Source organism: Odocoileus virginianus, chromosome 5, assembly GCF_023699985.2.
Source record: "Odocoileus virginianus isolate 20LAN1187 ecotype Illinois chromosome 5, Ovbor_1.2, whole genome shotgun sequence".
Taxonomy (NCBI): domain Eukaryota; kingdom Metazoa; phylum Chordata; class Mammalia; order Artiodactyla; family Cervidae; genus Odocoileus; species Odocoileus virginianus.
Window position 1 is genome coordinate 75,603,066 of NC_069678.1, and position 22,804 is coordinate 75,625,869.

The window sequence follows — 22,804 nt, forward strand, 5'->3', positions numbered from 1 at the left end:
TTTCCATAGTTTGTTGTAAACCACATAGTCAAAGACTTTAGCATAGTCAATGAAGCAGGAGTAGATGTTTTTCTGGAATTCTATTGCTATTTCTATGATCCAGAGGAGGTTGGCAGTTTGATCTCTGGTTCCCTGACTTTTCTAAATTCAGCTTGAACATCTAGGAGTTCTCAGTTCAGGTACTGTTAAAGCCTACTGCTGCAGCCAGAGCCCCTATCCCCGAGGCAGGTCACTGCTGTCCCATGCCTCCATAGGAGATACTCAAACACTCAAAGGCAGGTCTGGCTCAGTCTCTTGTGGAAGTCACTGCTTCTTTCCCTGGGTCCTGGGGCACACAAGATTTTGTTTGCACCCTCTGAGCGTCTCTGATGGGTCTGAGACAGCCCCCCTCATACCATCTTGTTGGGGCTACTCCTTTGCCCTTAGATAGGGGGTATCTTTTTTTGGTGTGATTCAACATTATCCTGTTGATGGTTGTTCAGCAACTAGTTGCAATTTTGGTGTTCATGCAGGAGAAGTTGAGCACACGTCCTTCTACTCTGCTATTTTAGATACTTATATCTATTATAGTCATAATTAAAATTATAAAGAAGTTATAATTTACAAATATGTATTTTTGTTAGTTTATAATTTTATTTATAGTTTATATAATTTTCACTCTTCCCCCACTGAAATATAAGCTACATGAAGGCAGAGTTTGGTCTGTTTTGTTTACTGTTGTGTCCTCAGTACCTACAACAGTGCCTAGCACATAGTAGACTCAATAACTCTTTTTAAAATAAATGAACAAACTCTCATGATAATCCTACAAGGTAGATCTATTTTTATCCCCTCCATTTTATGAATGAGGGAACTGGGGCTCAGATAGACTAACTTAAATGATACAACTCAGAAGTGGCAGAGATGAGGTTGAAATTAAGGTACACTTTCCTTTAAAGACTACAACTTGGGAACTTCCTGTTGTACCAATGGTTAGGATTCTGCGCTTTCACTGCCAAATTCAGTCCCTGGTCAGGGCACTAAGATCCTGCAAATCATGTAGTAAGGCCAGTCAAATAAATAAATAAATAAAGCCCACAGCTTTAACCACTGTGGTAAAGTGCCTTCTCTATGTCCTTACAATCAATCTTCTTAAGTCCATCACCACTGCCTCTGCCTTGCTCCAAAAACTCTTACCAGGATCTCCAAAACTTTTGTGACCCCCAACCCTAACTGCTCTACCCTTTACACAGAGCCAGAGTGACTTTTCTTTGTGTGTGTGTGTGTGTGTGTGTGTGTGTGTGCGCGTGCACAGTTAAACAGTTTTTTACTATACTCATAGAGTTGCACAACCATCAGTTCAGTCTCTCAGTCATGTCCAACTCTTTGCGACCCCATGGACTGCAGCATACCTGGCTTCCCTGTCCATCACCAACTCCTGGAGCCTACTCAAACTCATGTCCATCACATAGGTGATGCCATCCAACCATCTCATCCTCTTTGTCCCCTTCTCCTCCCTCCTTCAATATTTCTCAGCATTAAGGTCTTTTCCAATGAGTAGGTTCTTTGCATCAGGTGGCCAAAGTATCACCATTATCTAATTACAGTACATTTTCATCACCCTAGGAAGAAATCCTGTATCCATTAGCAGTCACTCTCCTTTTCCCCTTCCCCCATCTCCTGGAAGCTGCTAATATGCTTTCTGTCTCCATGGCTTTGCCTTTTCTGGATATTTCAAATAAATGGAATCTTAAAATATGTGTTCTTTTGTATCTGGCTTCTTTCACTAAGCATAATGTCTTCAAGGTTCGTCCATGTTGCAGCATGTATCTGTACTTCATTCATTTGCATGTGGCTATCCAGTTGTCCCAGTACCATTTGTTGAAAAGATTACTCTTTATCCGTTTTGAATTGTCTTGGCATTCTTGTGGAAAATTCAATGGATCATAAATATATAAGCTTATTTTTGAAGTCCCAGTTCTAGTCCAATAAATGTCTCTCCTTATGCCAGTACCACATTAACTTGATTATTGTACTTTTGTGGTAAGTTTGAAATCAGAAAGTATGAGCCTTCCAACTCTGCTTTTCATTTTCAAGATTGAAATTGAATTTTTCCTTGAAATTCCATAGAAATTTTAGAATTGTTAGTTTCTTCAAAAATGTTAGGTGGGATTCTGGTAGGAATTACCTTGAATCTATAGATCAGTTTGAGGAGTATTGCCATCTTAAGTTTCCTGATCTGTGAATGTGAGTAGTGTTTCCATTTATTTAGGTCTTCTTTAATTTCTTTCAATGAGGTTTTATAGTTTTCAATTATAAGTCTTATACTTCTTCTTTGGTTGAATATCAGCTGAAATCTTTGGCTTGCAATATAGAGACAATATTGAAAATAACAAACAACCCACTGAGCACTGAGAGTGTATAATTACATTTACATACAGTTAAATGTAAACATGATACTACCCTTCTATTTACATACTGATTTTCTGGACTGGGGGACAGAGTGGACAGTGTCTCCAGTGCAAGTATGTGCCTTTGTTGGTATCTCTTAATACCAACTATTGCTGTTGTTTGAGAAAGTTTCCTCAGATTTTTAAAATTTGACAGACTTGCTTCAGATCTCAGTCAGGGATGAACATGGGACTCTTATAAAGATAACCAAATCCTTAATCATCATTATCATAACCATAATGTGATCATTTCCATTTGTTAGGCACTTACTCCCATTCCCATGTATTAGACACTGAAAAATGCTTTATAAGCATCAACTATTTAATTTTCTTAATATAGTTTGCATAAAACTGAGACTTGAAGACTTTAGATAACTTGTCCATGGTGTTATAATTTTAGCAGAGGACCTTGATTCAGTCTCAAATTTGTCTGATTCCAAAGTCCATCTCTTAACCACTGTCCTGATGTCAGGGTTCCTGGCCTATAAACCTGACTTCCTTCTGGAAGGATATAATAAGTTTCTGATTGTGCTTTTAAAAAATCAAGGCCACCAGATTTAAAAATCATGATCAACACAAAGCAGTAGTTGTCAGGACTTCTCTGGCAGTACAGTGATTAAGACTTTGCCTCCCAGTGCAGGAGGTACAGGTTTGACCTCTAGTCGGGGAGCTAAGATCCCACATGCCTGGAAGCCAAAAAACTAAATCACAATAAAAAGAAGCAATATTGTAACAAATTCAATAAAGACTTAAAAAAAATCCGAACAATGACTGTCCCGTTTGTTTCCACTGGTGATTTTGCATCTCTGGGAGCCTCCAGACAGACACATTACTCTAATTCTGGTCTAGCCATGACTCCCTGCAAGTATTTCCAAACATCCTTTCCTCTGTTTTCATCTGCTAGCTCCTCCCTCTTCCATTTCCAACATGCTCCAGCCCACCAAACATCTCCAGAACATGCTTGTTCTTCTGTGTTTGTTGCCACATACTTCACCTGGAACAACCTGGCCTTGTTCTAGAGCAATGGTCAGGAGTTTGATGAGAAGTTCCTGGAGATTTTTAAACAGGGAAATGATAAGATCTAATGTACATTTTTAAAAGATCACTCTGTAAGGATAACAGATGTAGGTGCAAACATGAAATTCGAGAGATTAAGGAGATTTAGCAGTTGTCTAGGAAAAGGTGAAGTGAAGACACACCCAGTGAAGACAGGGAGAAATGGTCAGATATGGAATTTTGAAAATAGAATCGGAATTTCAGATATATACTGAGGGTTGAGCCAGCAAAACTTGCTGATAGTTTGGACTTGGGTTATGAAAGAAAGCATAGAATCAAGAAAGAAAAGCGATGAAGGCCTGAACAAGGCATCTTCTATTTGTGTTATGAGATGTTCAATACACAGTCATCGTTTTACACTGAGACACAACTGTGATTGTGGCTTAGAACATCTTTGACTGAAAGAGTTGTCTGTTTGTCCTCATGTGTGCATTTGGGATATCTTAGCTTTCTTCATATATTAATACATGAACCTTTGAAGTGCAGGATTCTGTGCTAGGTCCGTCACAAAAGTTGTCACAAAAGTTTCCACAAATCCTTGGAAGTAGGAGTTAATATCCCTATTTTACAGAGAAGGAAAGTAAGACAATTTATGATTTCACCGAGGGTACATATTCAGTAAGGGGCTGAGCTGAGATTTTAAGTCAAATTTTACTAAAAGCCCATGCTTATGTCACTGCAATAATTCAAAGGTACAGAATCAGAATTCCCCAAACTTTTCTCCTCATTAACTGAAGCCTCTGTTGACTCTCATGTGTCCTACTTTAGAGCCCAAGGCTGGCAAACAGGACAGCTTTGTTCTGTCTGTAGCCCATCTGCAGACTTGCCTTGTGATTTAGGGCAAGCTTCTTAATTTGATGGTGTCTCAGCATTCCCACATGTTAAGCAGGACTTGTAATTAGTGATGGAGACAATGCTTTGAAATCTGCAGATGAAAGGACCTGCAGCCTTGAGTGCAAATATTTTCTTTCCCATGGTGTTCGTTTTGTTTCTTATAGCTTCCAGGACCCTTGATAAGGAAAGGAACAAAAAAAAAAAAAGAAAGAAAGAAAGAAAAAGGAAACAGGGCAAGTGTAAAACTGTACTTGCTTGCTTGCTAGAAGTCAGTGGAACTTCGGGGTCATAAATGTAGTAATCTCCTTTACTCTTCAGAACTCAATAAAAAACCTTTAAGGTAGACTTTTTTTTTTCAATGTTCCATTTCCTTTAATAACCTCCATTGAAGATCTTCAAAAATGATTTCTATTTTGTTTCTGACTTCTTAAACCTATTCTCCAGGAGGAAGCAAAGGGAGCTAATAATTATCTAGTGTCTGTTGTATGCCAGGTATCATGCTAACTGCTTTCACATGAAACCTTGTTTAATCATTATAATAGCACTATCAGATAGGTGCTATTGTTACCTTCAGTTTAAAGGAGAGGAAACGGTGGCTTGGTATGGTTCTTTGACTTGTCCAAGGTCACAAAATTAAGAAGTTGGACCAAGCTGGGTCTTCCCAGTTCTAAATTCAGCCTCTTCCCAGGGCACTCCGTTGCCCTGAAAAATTAGCAATGACAATTTTGAACTGTCGCATCACACCCTGGGTGTGTGTGGCATTTAAAAATCTCTTACTGCTTGTTCTTTTCAGTCCCTGGCACAGGGACAGTTATTTGTACAACACAATTGTTATTATTGTGCAGCCTCACATATTTTTTCTGCCCTGGGCAAACATGAACAATAATGGACTATATTTATGAAACCAGCAGCTTGGAAGCATGAGCTCCAGATTACCATTATAATTGTAGTTTACTTTTTTTCTTTTTTGGTAGCTTAGCATCATTTATATAGAAGGGCTTTCTCAAAGTCTCATGCCAATATTCTGGTTCTTTGTATATTCAGAGAGCCCCTCACAGTTGTTTTTTTTTTTTCTCTCATAGTTTTGATTAATCATCCTGCATTTCTAAAAGCTGACATCACAGATGTGCAGTGTTCACGAAGAGCTGATATGATAGTCACCTCCCAAAGATGGAAAACAAAGAAATAAAAGCAGCAATCATTGGCTATTAGTATCCAGATGTAAGTAATAACACATAACCTTACCTAGGGAAACAAAGACAAGGATATGTGTGTTAGCTGTTCAAGGCACTCCTAATAGTTAATGTGGCTCAGAGAGTAAAGAGTCTGCCTGCAATGTGGAGACCAGGGTTCAATCCCTGGCTCGGGAAGATCCCCTGGAGAAGGGAATGGCAACCCACTCCAGTATTCTTGCCTGAAAAATCCCAAGGACGGAGGAGCCTGGTGGGCCCCAATCCATGAGGTTACAAAGAGTCAGACACAACTGAGCGACTAACATACAATAGTTAATGTATCTGCAAAACTGGCTTAGTTATTGGAGGGTTGTTTGCTGCTGTTGCTGCTAAGTCGCTTCAGTCATGTCCGACTCCCTGTGACCCCATAGACGGAAGCCCACCAGGCTCCCCTATCCCTGGGGTTCTCCAGGCAAGAACACTGGGGTGGGTTGCCATTTCCTTCTCCAATGCATGAAAGTGAAAAGTGAAAGTGAAGTTGCTCAGTCGTGTCCGACTCTTAGCGACCCCATGGACCGCAGCCTACCAGGCTCCTCCGTCCATGGGATTTTCCAGGCAAGAGTACTGGAGTGGGGTGCCGTTGCCTTCTCCGGGAGGGTTGTTTGACAGAGGGTTAAAAGGTGATCTTGAAGAATGTCATTCTTAAGAGCTGCCACTTCAGGCCAGGTTCTTTAATAAGGCATTTATGCATAATTTCTAGTCCTTACAAAATCTCTACACGGTAGGTAGAGTCTCCAATGTACACATAAGGAATATGAAGGTTACAGACCCAGAGACATTAAGTTGCCTTAAAAAAAATAGGTAAGTCCTTTTTGTCTGCTCCATGAAATTCATTCTCTTTACAACAAATTAGATCATATCTTCCATTAGCTACATTTTACTCTCCTAAAATAGATTTGTGATATGACCCAGTGCTTTGATGAGATCTGGGACACGAATTTGCAAACTGTCACTGGTGTGTCATCTAAAAAAAATCCAGTCCCAGAAGTTCTAGGCCTTTTTGGGAGATTGGACCATCTCTCCCACCCCCTACTTTGTCAAGTTTTTGATTTAAGCCAGAACCAATGGGCAAAAAAGGAAGCCAGTGCAAATTATTGGTGGTCTGGAAGGGAGCATTGGGGCAATTCTCATACAAGCAGTCTTCCCTTGCTTAGGGGTCTGATCTTCACTATTACTATTTTAACCAAGGTCCAGATCTGCTCTAACTAGTCCTTACTTAAACAAGTTACTTATAAAATATTTGTTTCTTGGTTTTTCTAATTTGTGAAATGGAGATAAAATGAGGATTCAAATATTAACTACACATGAGACTATGCATTCATTCAGTTCAACAAACTTTTACCACATACCAATTCGACTCTAGCTGTTAGATGCTATATATAAAAACATTCATAAACTGTGAAAAGCAATATTGTGCAAAGACAATATGCTGTTTTTGACTTAATATAAATCACACAATAATTATAACAATAAATAATTCCTTATATTTCCTCAACATTTTCCAAATCTATTTGCTCATTTTTTTTTTTTTTTAATATGTGGGAAACGGAGTCTCAAACAGGTTGAATGATTAGTCTGAGGTCACATATTGACTCAAATACTCTCCTTACTATCCCATGTTGAGATCTAGGAAACTATACACCAGGGACTCCCAAGAGTCCCTGTCCCCCAAGAGTAATATCTTGTATCTCATATGGTTTGGTGGAGTCTTCTTGAATAGCAAGTGCATTTGTACTCTATGAAATTAAAAGACACTGACTTCTTGGAAGAAAAACTATGATGAACCTAGATAGTGTATTAAAAAGCAGAGACATCATTTTGCTGACAAAAGTCCATGTAGTCAAAGCCATGGTTTTTCCAGTAGTCATGTGTGGATCTGAGAGCTGGACCATAAACAAGGCTGAGCGCTGAAGAATTGGTGCTTTTGAATTGTGGCGCTGGAGAAGACTCTTAAGAGTCCCTTGGACAGCAAGGAGATCAAACCAGTCAATCCTACAGGAAATCAACCCTGAATATTCATTGGAAGGACTGATGCTGAAGCTGAAGCTCTAATACTTTGGTCACATGTACTGTAGTTTCAGCTTCAATGAGCTGTCTCATTAGAAAAGACCCTGATGCTGGGAAAGATTGAAGGCAAAAGGAGAAGGGGGCAGCAGAGGATGAGATGGTTAGATAGCATCACCAACTCAATGGACATGAATTTGAGGAAACTCCAGGAGATAGTGGAGGATAGAGGAGCCTGGTGTGCTGCAGTCCATGGGGTCTCAAAGAGTTGGACATGACTTAGCTACTGAACAACAACAATTGTATTCCCAATAGCAATTTAATCTATGACTTTAAGATTTCTTAACTAAATCTGTGTATCTACAACTTTAGATATTTCCATATGTTATCTCATTCATCCTCACAATAACTCTAAGGTTGTACAAGTAGTAAATAGTTCAGATAGGATTGGAATGTGGATGTTTCTCATGTCCAAGCCCTGTTTATTCCACTATGGTATACTGCTTTGGTTACTGAATGTGTAACCTTGAGAAAAATCACTTGATATCTGTGACCTTCAGTTACCTCATCTGTAGAGTGGATATGATTACTACCTTTCAGAGTTGTTGAGTTCAAAAGTGATAATGTAAATTAGAAAATCAAAGTAGAAATATCAGTGGTGGTTATAGCTGATAAATGTACCAGGTGGGAAAGGAGTAATTTAAAACATTATCTCCCCTCCTCCCTCAAGTTAAAAAGAATAACAGCGGAAGGAGGTCAAAGGAGACTCTCTTGAATAAGTGGTTGCTCACCAGACTTGCATGGCTGGTTCTTCATTGCCTGGACTTTGTAAAAAGGGGTGTGAGAAGAGTCAGGAATTTCTGAGGGCATTTTGGGGATGGTTCGCCTGCGGTGGCAAAGGTCTAAAACCTTATGTGAGGTTAATTCCATTCTTGGCTTGTTCATTTGATTCTCCTTGTGTGTCAAATGGGGACTACTACGATAACGCTAAGAGTGTGTGGGTCTGATAGAGTTATGGTTCGTTGTTGTGGGAAGCCACCATGACTAAGAAAGGAAGACCAGTTCTAGGCAAAAACATTTATTGAGGTCTAGTCTGTGCTAGGCTAAACTGTGAGAGGGAGGTAGTTGTGAGACAGCCCTCTGTTCTCATGGATTTTGCAATCTGTTTGGGGTATAGAAAAAGTCCTCAACTAACTCCAAGGCGGAGGGTAGGGATAATATCAGAGCAACTAAAGGGTGGGGTGGGATTTCCTAGAAGGCTTCCTGAAGTAGATGGCACGTAAGCCAAGCCTTTAAAGATGAGGATTTCAAGTTACTGGTTATTCCAATGGAAGAAGGCAGCATGAGAAAGTATAGGCTGTGTTATGTTTAATTTGGCAGGAACTAAGACCTTATACTAGTACAAAACACATTCCCGGATCTGAGGATATAGACATACATCAGAAAGAGTCCTTGCCATTAAGGAGCCCTCAGGCTAGAGGGTCGGTTCCGTTCAGTTGCTCAGTCGTGTCCGACTCTTTGCGACCCCATGGACTGCAGCACACCAGGTTTCCCTGTCCATCACCAACTCCTGGAGCTGGCTCAAACTCATGTCTATCGAGTTGGTGAGGCCATCAACCATCTCATCTAGAGGGCAGACAGATGTAAAGAGCCATTATTAGGGTGATGATGACTTCATAAGGCAGAGAAGACGTGTTAAGATAAGTGTGTAAATCTGATTTGGGGAAGTCAGGAGATACTTTGTAAAGGCAGTGGTACTTTGGTGGTGTCTTGAGAGAGAGCAGGAGGAGTTTGCCAGGGGGACTAAGGAGGGAGTTAGGAGTGCTGCAGCCCCTGAGGAGGCCCCAGTGCTCTTTTACTGAAGTGGGGTCTAAGTGTGGCAGGCAGCCAGTGAGCCTGGAGAGTATTTATTTCCCTTCTTACCTAGAATTTGACTTAAGATAGTCTTCTCCTTTGATATCACCCCCTAATGTTGTTGTTCAATAGCTCAGTCACGTCTGACTCTTTGTGACCTCATGGACTGCAGCATGCCAGGGTTCCCTGTCCATTACCATCTCTTGGAGTTTGCTCAAACTCATGTCCATTGAGTCAGTGATGCCATTCAACCAAATTTTCTTTGTCCTCCCCTTCTCCTCCTGCCTTCAGTCTTTTCCAGCATCAGGGTATTTTCTCATGAATTGGCTATTTGCATCAGGTGGCCAAAGTATTGGAGCTTTAGCTTCAGCATCAGTCCTTCCAAAGAATATTCAGGGTTGATTTCCTTTAGGATGGACTGGTTTGATCTCCTTGGAGTCCAAGGGACTCTCAGGAGTCTTCTCCAGCACCACAGTTTGAAAGCATCAATTCTTCAGGTGCTCACCCTAATCAGTTCAGTTCAGTTCAGTCGCTCAGTCATGTCCGACTCTTTGCGACCCCATGAACTGCAGCATGCCAGGCCTCCCTGTCTATCACCAACTGCTGGAGTCTACCCAAACCCATGTCCATTGAGTCAGTAATGCCATCCAACCATCTCATCCTCTGTCCTCTCCTTCTCCTCCTGCCCTCAATCTTTCCCAGCATCAGGGTGTTTTCAAATGAGTCACCTCTTCGCATTAGGTGGCCAAAGCATTGGAGTTTCACCCTAACAGCAGACGGTTAAATGAAAAGTTCTGGAGTCAGACTTGCATTCTAACCCACCAGCTATCTGATCAGTTGTAGGCCCTTACATATGACATTTATTTGTGTTTCAGTTTCATTTGTATAGTTTATTTATGTCTCAGTTCCTTCATTTACACAATTTAAAAATAAAAGTGTCCAACACAGATTCTGGCATATAAAAAGTACCGTTATTATTTCCTATCATTATCTCACTTAATCCTCGCAAGCAACTTGGACTCTGGGTATAGTTCTTCCCATTTTTCAGAAGCAGAGGCTTAGCGTGGGTAGGTGATCCGCTAAAGTTCTCAGGACAATCTGGAGTTGCCTCTGTCTCCACAGCCCGTCCACCTTAATTACTTGTCCGCGCCGGGTTTTCTCAGGCGGCCCCGGGGCAGGCTCTGATCCGGCAGCAAAAACTCCGGCGCCAGGATTTGGGCGTCTCCGAGGCCTGTGCCGGGCGGGCGGGGCCAGGCGAGGCGGGGTGGACGAGAGGAGGGAAGTTGTCGAAGTTAGGGGAGACGCCCGCCAGCCCGCTCGGGCCTCGCCTCCGGCCGCTCCCTCCGCCTCCTCCCCGCCCCGAGCCCCCGTCCGCCCGTCCTTCCTTCCCCTCCCGTGCATGATGGAAACACCATGGCTGCGGCGGCCCAGCTCTCCCTGACACAGGTAACGCCGCCCGCCGGTCCGTCGGGCTCGGCGGCCGGTGTCCCCGGCCCCCTCCCCCACCGCCCTACGGTTCACCGACCCGGGCAGTTTCTCTCCGCCCCGGGCGGGGCGGCCGATACTGAGAGCGCGCGCGGGCGCGCCTGTGAATGTGTCCGTGAGTGTGACTGCGGGAGGACGCCATCCTGAGCCGGTACCTCCGCCGCTCGCGCCCCGGCCCCGCCCCACGCGGCGCCCCCTTCTCTCGACCCCTCGGTGCCCCAGTCCCGCCGGATGGGAGCCCGACCCTCTCCTGTCCGCCTTCACCCACCCAGGAAGTTTTCTCCTTCCAGGCCAGACGCACCCCAGGTGAGCTCCTGTTGAGCTCGCGCGGTTCAGCCCCGCCTCTGGGTCAGCCCTCGCCCCGCACGAGGCTCACCCTCGGGACAGGCAGCGTCACCTTCCCGAGCCAGGCTCTCAGGGCCCCCTCCCAGCCAGGCTTTTTCCTCGCTAAACCGGCCTTTTCCCGCTGGAGTCCGACGAAAGCCCTCCCTTTCCCAGCAGTTTCCTCCAGTCAGCCTGTCTTCCAAATAAGTCTCATCCTACCCGAGCGCATTCTTACCCCGCTAGCCCCTTTCTGGCTTCAGCCTCTTCTGCTGATCAGGTTTCCTGCTGGGTGAGATCCTCCGATTCAGTCTTTCCCTCCTCAGTTCTGCTACCACTCCTCCTGGGTGGGCTGTCTATCGCTGTCCATGGGGATAGCCGGGAAACATCCTTTCACAGGTGTGATGGTTCCGCCCGTCTTGGTGCTGGGAAGGACCTAAGAGACCACTCGTCCTGGGGGAACCTTCACCAAAACCTGTGTGCTCTGTCTGTCTTGCCTTTCTGCTTCCTTCAGAATCAGTCCTCGTGCTTCCCAGAAAACCGCTCAGCATCAATCACCCTGGGAAGCTCGTTCCTCCCTCTCCGTTGGGAAAACCAATTGCAATCTTCCGGGGATGTCCTGGATGGAGAGAGGTTGTACACCTGTCAGTCCCTTGGCGCTTCTCTGACCAAATCTCACCCTAATCTCACCTTCTCAGCCAGTTCTCTCCAGAACCGGTGGCCGCGGACCTTCCCCTCGGGGCCCACACCAGCCTCCCTGCCACCTTGTATTCTCCTTGGCCTGGATTTCTCAGCGTTTCTGAGGCAAAACATTGGGATAGGTTATACATTTCGGCTGGAAAGTTTTCTGTTTGAGGAGGAAGAGACTTTGGGGGTGTTTCACCTAGCATCCTAGGATAAACTGAGTGAAAAATGTTCCCCTCAGTAACCAGGAACCACATGTAAACATGTGCCTTAGGTAAAGTAACTTCAACTTGTAGGAATTTTCAGCTTCGTAAGTGCGAAGTCTGTTATTTTCCAGTTTATTTAGTCTTGCTTATCCTGTTTTGACAAGCAGATAAATGGGGAAGAAGACTTGGAATGTGGTGATTGAGTCTTGGTAGTGAATCTCTTTGGAAGGGTCCTCCTGAAACTCAGACTTGAGGAATGGCAACATTGACTTAATTCGTGTTCACTCTTTAATAGTCTAGTTAGTGATATGCATTAAACAAGATCCTGTTGGCAAACTGTTGCTCTTCCGCTCTGCTAGCCAACTCCAGCGAGAGTTCTCCCCTCGAAGATTTTGTTCTCCTGAGAACTTCTACAGATTTGCTTCTTAGTTGTGTGCATACTTTATTTTCTTCCTGGATAAGTCTATGCTTTTAGTTTCTATTTACTGTCATTCCTCTCTGAATATTTTCTTCCGGCTCTGTCAGTTGTATAGATAGTTAAATAATTTAAATGTGTTCTTGTGGCTATATATTTAAATATTAACATGTACACAGAGTAAATACTGAATCAGGAGTATTACCATTCAGTGTTTCACATATGAGAGAACAAACATTGGTGGTTCATTTATATTGAATATCCAGATAAGTCAAGTTAGAGCATTTTGATTTTAAGACGTTTTTGTTTAGTCGCTAAGTTGTGTCCGACTCTATTGCAACCCCGTGGACTGTTATCTGGCCAGACTACTCTGTCCATGGGATTTCCCAGGCAAGAATACTGGAGCGGGCTGCCATTTCCTTCTCCAGAGGATCCTTCCCACCCAGGGATCAAACCTGCATCTCCTGCGGTGACAGGCAGGTTCTTTATTGCTGAGCCACTGGGGAAGCCCTTTAAGACATTATTAGGAGGCAGTAAGATATATTGTAAAGGCACAGGAAAGAGAACATTCCCAAGTGTTTAAATACCTCAAGTGCCTCCTTGTTATTTTAAAATTTGGCTGATTTGTGTTTTTTAATTGACTTTTTAACTGCTTGAGGCAAATAAACTGAGATAACAATGAAGCCTGGTTTCATATTTATTATTGATCTGCTTATGTCACCATAACCCCCTCAAGACACACTCAGACATAGGCATACTCAAGTGAGATCCTGCATGGCAGGGACATCTTTCATCTCTCTCCCTCAGCACATGTCTGGAGGAAAGTTATTAATAATATTTGTCTTATGAATGACTGAAAATTCTGAAGAACTCTGTGACAGTTACAAAGATTAAACAGATGCTGAAGTTAGTTTCTGCTTCTGGTTATTAAATAATAATAGTTTTGCAGTAGGTTGATTCATTCAGCCTGTATTTGTTAAGTACCTATTATGTGCCCTGCTCTAGGCTGGAATTGTCTTGAGTAGAATTTTTCGCCTCTATCAATTAAGCAAAACTGACAGTTGGGAAAAACATCTGAAAACTAGGTTAATTTTCTCCTTCCTCTTTCTCCTGCCTGCCAGCAAACCCTCCAATTCCCCAACCACCAAGATAAGTTATCTGAATTATCATAGTCTAGCCACTGATGCGAAGAGCTGACTCATTTGAAAAGACCCTGATGCTGGGAAAGATTGAGGGCAGAAGGAGAAGGGGACGACAGAGGATGAGATGGTTGGATGGCATCACCGGCTCAATGGACATGGGTTTGGGTGAACTCCGGGAGTTGGTGATGGACAGGGAGGCCTGGCGTGCTGCGGTTCATGGGGTAGCAAAGACACGACTGAGCGACTGAACTGAACTGAACTGAGCTTCTAGACAGGATAGAATGCTAGAATAGTAAAATGTTTCAGTCCCAGCTCTGCCAGGAGGTAACTGTGTCATTGAGTTAAATCTCCAGGCCTCAGTTTTCTTGCTTTTAATATTCATCCAACAAATATGTACTGATCATTTATTATGTACTAGGATTTATTTTAGGTGCTGAGGATATACTTATGAACAAGAGGACAGTTCTTGGCACTCAGAGACAGAAGAAGGCATGGAGCTTAATTCTGGAGAGTTGGAGAGTTTGAATTAGATGATCTAAAGACCTTTCCAAAGAACATTTTTTTTAATAGATCATATTCTGTGATTTGGAGATCTAGTGGTGACTTTCCTAGGGTACTTTATAGGCTTTATAGGCATCGTGTTTTCTGATTTCAATTTTCTTTACCAGGTGTTCTATTTTCTTTTTGGCAATAAGAAGTAAAACTTGAATGAGAAAGATCTTGTGATTTTTGCTTATGGTAGTAGATGACAAAAAGTTATTAATACTTCCTCTTTTTAAACTTTGCTGGTTGCTCGTTTCTTCTTTAAGTCTGCATCTCTACTAATAATAATACTGTTAACTTCCCTTTAAGTGTTACTATATGCTAAGGATTTTACTTCACTTAACACTCCATTTTAAAAATGAGGGAAATAATTTACATAAATTCGTAAGTAAGATCTAATATTTGAACTAAAGTCTATAGGACTTCAAAAGCTGTCTACTATACTTGTCTGTATACTAGATGCTTGACATATCCTTTGCTCCCTTGTATTTTTTAATTTTCTTTTTTAGTATTTGCCTTGTTTTCCTAGTTAGGTACTGAACTTCAAAAGTATGGAAGCAATGTCCTTTGCCTCTGAATCTGTAGTTACCTTTCATGGTATCTTGATAATACAACTGTGGATGCACAAGTAGTGCTTTTGATGATGAGAAAGGTTTTACTTTGTTGAAAGATGGCATAATGGGAGTATTTTAAATAATACTCTGTCAGTTCAGCTTTATGCTGAAGTTTTCTTGTTTTTATTTAGCAAGGATTTTTTTTTAATACTAAAAAGACCCTTTAGAATGGGACTTAAAACAATCTTAATATATGGTTAAAAACAATAAATGCTATAAGGATACTTTTTCTTTTAATGCTTTTTTAAGATTGCAAGAGTGATAGAACTGCATTATAGAAAATTTGAAAATTGGAGGGAAAAAAAAATCGCCCATAATTTCAGTTTTTGGTATTTATTTTCGATTTCATTTAAAAAGTAGGCAATATGTATTAATATGTGTATCCCCTTTGTGGTTTGGTATAACAATCATGATGGTAAATTACAGGGTAGAGTGTGAAAATTACATGTTCTCAGAAACAGAAAAGAAGTATTTATTCAGTATGACTTATTTGAGTTCCTACTATGGGAAAGGCACAATAATGATACTTTTGTCCAGTATACTCAGGAAATCTTTGCTTCCCTGAACAATATCAAACAGTTTTCAAAAATGGCTTGGAATGTTCAGCATTTGGGAGGAGCTGTCATAGTTAAAATTAATTAGGAACAGTTGGTTTGTCCAATAGAGAGTCTCCTAGGAATAACCTGAGTGTATTTTTTTGTTTTCACTGTTTGCAGACAGAACAATAATAACAGACTAAATGTTGTAGAAAAAGATTGAGCATCTTTATTTAGTAACAAATCATAGTTCTGATTTCCCTTTCACTAATAGTCTAATTTAAGGTCTCAATTTAGGGTGTTTTACTTGCTCTTCAATGGGCATGGCAACCCAGTCCAGTATTCTTGCCTGGAGAATCCCCATGAACAGAGGAACCTAAGGGGTAGAATCCATGGGTTGCAAAGCGTGGGACACAACTGAGCGACTAAGCACAGCACTTGCTCTTCAAAGATTTATAAACATAGTTATATGCTTCTTTGTTGTGTGAATTTTAGACTTAATAAAATTGGATCTATGGAAGCCAAAATTAGGAAGATGCCTTGAGAGAAAGAGTGGGAGAGGGAGGGAGGGAGGAGGGGAAAATCATCATTGACCTGGATAATTTGGAGAATTGGTGGAAGTAAATGAAAAAGTAATCCAGACAGAGTTCATTAGGTAAACCCATATATAGGAATTTCATTTTAAATAGTGGAACTCTCATCACCAAGATAAAATATGATTATCTTCATTAAAAATTATGTTTATTTAGGAGCTTTTAAGCTGAGGGATGTTATAATGTGAATGCTGTTTTACAGTAAAGTAGAAACATTTTATTTAAATAAATCTAATCTACTTAATCATACATAGAAAAAAGGCTGGAAGGAAAAAAAAAACCAAATTTATGATAGCATGGTTATAATTTTTAGTTCTCTTCAATAGTAAGCATGAATTTCTTCTGTAATAGCTGACTTAACATTTCTATATGACAATATTTTTGAAAATATACCCTTTTACACTGATACTAGTAATTATATATAATATTAATTACAACTATAGTTTAATTACAAAATAAATAGCTATATGGGAAGTAAAAATGTGTGTTCTAAGATAGCATCTGCATTTACATTCCATCTTAAACATTCCTATCTTCGGGTTTGGAGAAATTGGTTAGAATGATAATTATTATAGTTGGTTTGGAGAATTCAGTTAGAAGACTAATTTATAATTTTGTATGCTACTTTATAATTTATGAAGCAATTTATGCTCTCATTTGATCTTCACAATAACTAATAAGTAAGGCTGTTATTATCATTATTTCAAACTGGAGAATACCAAGGCTCATAATTTGTAACTTATATATTATAGTCAGTAAATGAAGGAACCAGAATAAAGGTCTGTTTTAAAAAAAAACAAACTCAGGGACTTCCTTGGTGGTCCAGTGGTTAAGAATCTGCCTTGCAGTGCTGGGAATGTGGGTTCGATCCCTGGTATGGGAACTGAGATCATACACGCTGTGAAGCAGCTAAGCTCATGGGATGCAGCTGTTGAACCTGTGTGCTCTGGAGTCCATGTACCACATCTAGAGAGCCTGTGCACCACGACAGCTGAAGCCTACATGCTCAGGAGCCCAGGTGCTGTAACCAGAGAGTCTTTGCACCACAACAAAAGATCTTGCATGATGCAACTAAGACCCAATGCAGCAAATAAATAAATAAAAATATTAACAGAAAAAAAATCCTCACACATACCAGTAAAAATCTCCATCATGCTCTTGGCCCTCTCCTAGGGCAATCATTCTTGCTGTTTCTTGTGTGTGTTTCCAGCAATAGTGTGTGCTAAGTCACTTCAGTCGTGTCCGCATCTTTGTGACCCCATGGACTTTAGCCTGCCAGTCTCTTTTGTCCATGGGATTCTCCATGCAAGAATACTGGAGTGGATTGCCATGCCCTCCTCCTGGGGATCTTCCCAACCCAGGATTCGAACCCATATCTCCTACATCTGCATTGACAGGCAGGCTCTTTACCACCAGTGCCACCTGGGAAGCCCCAATTCTGTGTGATATGTATGTAAATATGTGTGTGTATGTTATACACCCGAGTATAAGATATGTGATATATAGTGTGTATGTATATTTCTTTTGAATAAGCTGCATATTTTGCGGCTTACTGTTATTTTTAGCTTAATTTATCTAGGAGATTGTTCTATACAAGCACATACAGATTCCCTCATTATTTCCAAAATTTGAGAATATTCTTTGATATGAGTATACCCTGGTGGCTCAGGCAGTAAAGTGTCTGCCTGCAATGCGGGAGACCCAGGTTCAATCCCTGGGTCGGGAAGATCTCCTGGAGAAGGAAATGGCAACCCACTCCAGTATTCTTGCCTGGAAAACCCCATGGACGGACTCCTCCGTCCATGGGGTCGCAAAGAGTCGGACAGGACTGAGTGACTTCACTTTCACTTTCCTTAAATAGCCACTTAATGATGGATTTCTGTATTGTTTCTAATCTTTTGTTATTATAATACAGACAGTGTTGCAGGGAATATTCTTTCTCACATCTTCATACATGTGTTCAGTTCAGTTCAGTCTCTCAGTTGTGTCCGACTCTTTGCGACCCCATGAACCGCAGCATGCCAGGCCTCCCTGTCCATCACCAACTCCGGGAGTTCACCCAAACCCATGTCCACTGAGTTGGTGATGCCATCCAACCATCTCATCCTCTGTCATCCCCTTCTCCTGTCCTCAATCTTTCCCACCATCAGGGTCTTTTTCAGTGAGTCAGCTCTTTGCATCAGGTGGCCAAGGTATTGGAGTTTCAGCTTCAGCATCAGTCCTTCCAATGAACACCCAGGACTGATCTCCTTTAGGATGGACTGGTTGGATCTCCTTGAAGTCCCAGGGACTCTCAAGAGTCTTCTCCAACACCACAGTTCAAAAGCATCAATTCTCCGGCGCTCAGCTTTCTTTATAGTCCAGCTCTCACATCCATACATGACTACTGGAAAAACCATTGCCTTGACTAGGCGGACCTTTGTTGACAAAGTAATGTCTCTGCTTTTTAGTATGCTGTCTAGGTTGGTCATAACTTTCCTTCCAAGGAGCAAGTGTCTTTTAATTTCATGGCTGCAGTCATCATCTACAGTGATTTTGGAGCCCCAAAAAATAAAGTCTGACACTGTTTCCACTATTTCCCCATCTATTTGCCATGAAGTGATGGGACCGGATGTCATGATCTTAGTTTTCTGAATGTTGAGCTTTAAGCCAACTTTTTCACTCTCCTGTTTTGCTTTCATCAAGAGGCTCTTTAGTTGTTCTCCACTTTCTGCCGTAAGGGTGGTGTCATCTGCATATCTGAGCTTATTGATATTTCTCCCAGCAATCTTCATTCTAGCTTGTGCTTCCTTCAGCCCAGCGTTTCTCATGATGTACTCCGCATATAAGTGTGTATGTGCATTAATTTTTAGTAGGTATAATTTAGGGCTAAGAGATATTTTTAATTTGGATAGATACTGCTAATTTGCATTCAGAAAGTTTATACCAGCAACAGTGTTTGTGCTTTTCCCCCATCAACATAGTATATTATCAAATTTTGATTGTTGTTAACCTGGTATATAATAATGATATCTGTTGAAAGTTGGCCTCATGTACTGTGCTTCTGTATCACACAAAATGTGAGCTTTTTAATATTTTGTATGAAAGTAAAATAGAAGTGAGGTATAAGAAGCTTTGTAATATAAATAATACTTTAACAAATCACCTTTTTAATTAAAAAATAATGGTTGGTACTACAGAGCTACAGTAATCAAAACAGTATGTACTGGCACAAAACAGGCACACAGATCAATGGAACAGAATAGAAAGTCCAGAAATAAACCCATGCATTTATGGTCAATTAATCTGTGACAAAGGAGGCAGGAATATACAATGGATAAAAGACAGCTCTTTCAATAAATGGTGCTGGTAAAAATGGACAGCTACATATAAAAGAATTAAACTATAACATTCTCTAACATCATACAAAAACTCAAAATGATTAAATACATATAGGATTAAAGACCTATATGTAAGACCTAAAACCAAAATCTCCTAGAGGAAAACATAGGCAGAACACTGTTTGACATAAATCATAGCAACGTTTTTTAAAAATCTGTCTCCTAAAGCAAAGGAAATAAAAGCAAAAATAAGCAAATGAACCTAATTAAATGTAAAAGCTTTTGTACAGCAAAGAAGAACATCAACAAAACAAAAAGACAGCCTACTGAGTGTGAGAAGGTATTTGCAAATAATGACTGATAAGGTGTTAATATCCAAATATTTAGACAGCTTATACAACTCAACGTCAGAAAACCAAACAACCTGATTAAAAAATAGGCAGAAAAACTGAATACATTTTTCCAAAAAGGACATGCAGCTGGCCAACAGGTACATGAAAAGATGCTCAGTATTGCTAATCATCAGGGAAAGACAAATCAAAACCATCATGAGATCACTCACCTGTCAGAATGACTGTCTTCAAGAAGAACACAAATGCTGAGGATGTGGAGAAAAGGGAACCCTTGTACACTGTTGGTGAGGTTGTAAATTGATGTTGCCATTGTGGAAAACAGTATGGAGGTCTCACAAAAAACTAAAAACACTACCATGTGACCCAGCAATTCCATTCCTGTGCATATAGCCAAAAAAGCAAAGCAAAATAAAATACTAATTTTAAAAGATACATGTACCCCAATGTTAATAGTAGCATTATTTACAGTTGTCAAGATACAGAAGCAGCCTAAGTGTCCATCAGCAGGTGAATGGATTAAGAAGATGTGGTGTATATGTGTATATATTAATACAATGGAAATGCTACTCAGCCCTAAAAAAAATTGACATTTTGCTATTTGTAGGAAGATGGATGGACTTGAAGAGTATTATGCTAAGAGAAATAAGTCAGAGAAAAACAAATACTATGTGATAGCACTTACACGTGGAATCTAAAAAAATGTACCAAACTAGTAAATATATAGTAAACTGGTAAATATATAGTAAACAAACTAGTAAATACATAAAAAATATAACAAACTAGTAAATCCCCATGGACAGAGGAGCCTGGGGTCCATGGGGTCGCAAAGTCAGACACAGCTGAGTGACTAAGCACAGCACAGTAAATATAAAAGAAGCAGAGTCACAGATGTAAAAATGAAACTAGTGGTTACCAGTGAGGAGAGGAAAGGGGGAGAGGCAACACAGTGGTAGAGGATTAACAGGAACAAACTATTATGTATTAATATAAAATATGCTACAAGGGTATATAACATGGGGAATATAACCAACATTTTATAAATGGAGTATGACCTTTAAAAATTGTGAATCACTATATTGTTCACCTTAACTGGTATAATATTGTACATCAGTTACAGTTCAATTAAAAAAAAAAGAAAGGTTGGAGTGCTTTTAAAAATTTAAAAGCACAACTCTGCAAAGAATGGTAAGCCTCACTTCCTCTTTAAACTGGGAATTTTGTAATGGGTATTTAGCAGTACCAGGAGTTTCCCATCTGAGATATTCAAGCTGCTTATTTCTTGTTATGTCTTCAATGAAAATTTGGCCAAGAACATACTTTTGGGGAGAAAGCTTCTATATTATAACATTTTGATTTTTTGAAGATCATGGTTTCTCACTCTTGACATTTTGGGCCTGTTAATTCTATGGTGTGGAGGGGGGCCTGTCTTTTGCATTGTGGGATGTTTTGCATCCTTATCCACAAGATGCTGCTAGCACTGTTCTCAGCTGGGGCAATCAAAAATATTTCCAGACATTGCCAGATATTTCCTGGGGGACGAAATTGCTTCAATTTGAGAATCGCTGATTTAAATAACACTTTTTAAAGTTAGTGATCCACTAAGTCCTTTGGGAGTTAGAGAAGTATGTGTGTTCTTGGGATAGGGACAGAGGGAATGGTTTATCTTCATAGTTTAATTTCTAAATCTGTCACGAGCCCTGAATGCCTAATTGTGCATGGATATTGAACTTAAAAAACTTAAATGATAAATTGTAAGCTTAATTTTACGTGTGATTTCACTGCCTTTCTTATTGTGGTCTTACTTTTAATTGTAGAACAATTTTGTCTAGTGGGCTAAATATTAATGCAAAGATCTTGGAAGGAAAACATTCTTATGCAGCCATTGAGAAGGAAGAAGAGTGATGTTACTTAAACTCCTAATAAGCAGTAGGTACTTTGAGATGATTTACATATATTATTTCACTTAATATTCACAACCTCTCTATAAGTTGAAATTAATCTTCTGTATTATTTACTGAGGTTGTGTTGTAACAGACTTGAGATTCAAATCTGGGCACATCTGATCTAAAGCACATTTGCTATACGTTGCTTCCTGCAGACAGTCATTGACAATATTTCAGACAAATTTTAGGGATAAAAATGAACATTCACGTGATATTGCATTCCTCTGTTGTTACGTAAACGGAACAAATCACTCAGAGTGGAATTTGTGTGTGCGTGTGTGTGTGAGAGAGAGAGAGAGAGCGAGCAAGAGAAAGAGGTCAATTTGGGGAAAATAATCAGTTCGGTCACTCTGTCATGTCCAACTCTTTGCGACTGTAGTAATTATTAATACTTATTGAACGCATGATTTGTCAGGTATGATTTTTCAGTAATCCTTACAACCTGATAACCAGATCCTTATTATTCCTGTTTTAGAAAGAGAAAACTTAGGCACAGAGGTGAAGTAACTTGTTCAAGATCAAACTACTGCTAAGTGGTAGAGCCAGTGTTATAACTTAGGCAGTGTAAACAACTCATAAATTGAATGAGTCTGTATTTCTGAGTGCAAAATAGCTCTGACAGAACTAATTATAGTGCCATTCCTTGGTTATAACTGAACATATGTTCTAGGTGCAACATCTTATGTAAAAATCAACTTTTCGTTAAATAGACCACATCTCTAGAAAATAATTGTACCAAGTTATAGTGGAGGGTTTTTGTAGACATGATAGAATGTAGTTTTACATTTTGCAGCCTCTAGGAATTTATTACTTATGAAACCTAAGCTTCTCTGGGTTAGTGTATGTCATGTCAGTATTTGCTTTTAAGCTAATATTTTCTTGAATGTGGTAATTTGGACTTGGAATTCCTTCAGTATCTTATTACTGAAGATCATGCTGTATATCAGAGAAAATTTTCCCTAAAAAGCAGACTATTTACTAAGAAAAACTTAAAGAACTGCTATGTGTAGGAATTTCTGATGCTCCAGATTTGAACATTGTCGAGAGCTAGAGTGAAATACTGGGAGATCTTGGACTTTGCAGTCAGAATGTCTTAGGTTTAAATCTTTCTTTTGACTCTGTAACAAGTTTCTTAGTCTCTTTCTTTTTTAGCTTATAAAATGGTGAATAAACTTAACCTGCAGGATTTGTTGTGATGAATATGTGAAATAATGGTTATAAATGTCTGGGATCAGTTTAA

General features: G+C 40.3%; 1 protein-coding gene across 6 annotated transcripts in view; it reads left to right on the forward strand.

Annotated features, from left to right (window-relative positions):
* The first annotated feature begins 10,686 nt into the window (after positions 1–10,686).
* EPS15 (epidermal growth factor receptor pathway substrate 15) overlaps positions 10,687–22,804 on the forward strand; it is a 141,191-nt gene continuing 129,073 nt past the window's right edge. For 2 of the 6 annotated variants that reach the window (XM_020907255.2, XM_020907256.2), the window contains exon 1: positions 11,111–11,200. In XM_020907255.2, the coding sequence (XP_020762914.1) occupies positions 11,126–11,200 (75 nt within the window). In that variant the 5' untranslated portion in view covers positions 11,111–11,125. Of the gene's footprint in view, positions 10,856–11,103; positions 11,201–22,804 lie in introns of those variants that run through there. The other 4 variants (XM_070468159.1, XM_070468162.1, XM_020907253.2 and 1 more) reach the window with 4 other exon arrangements.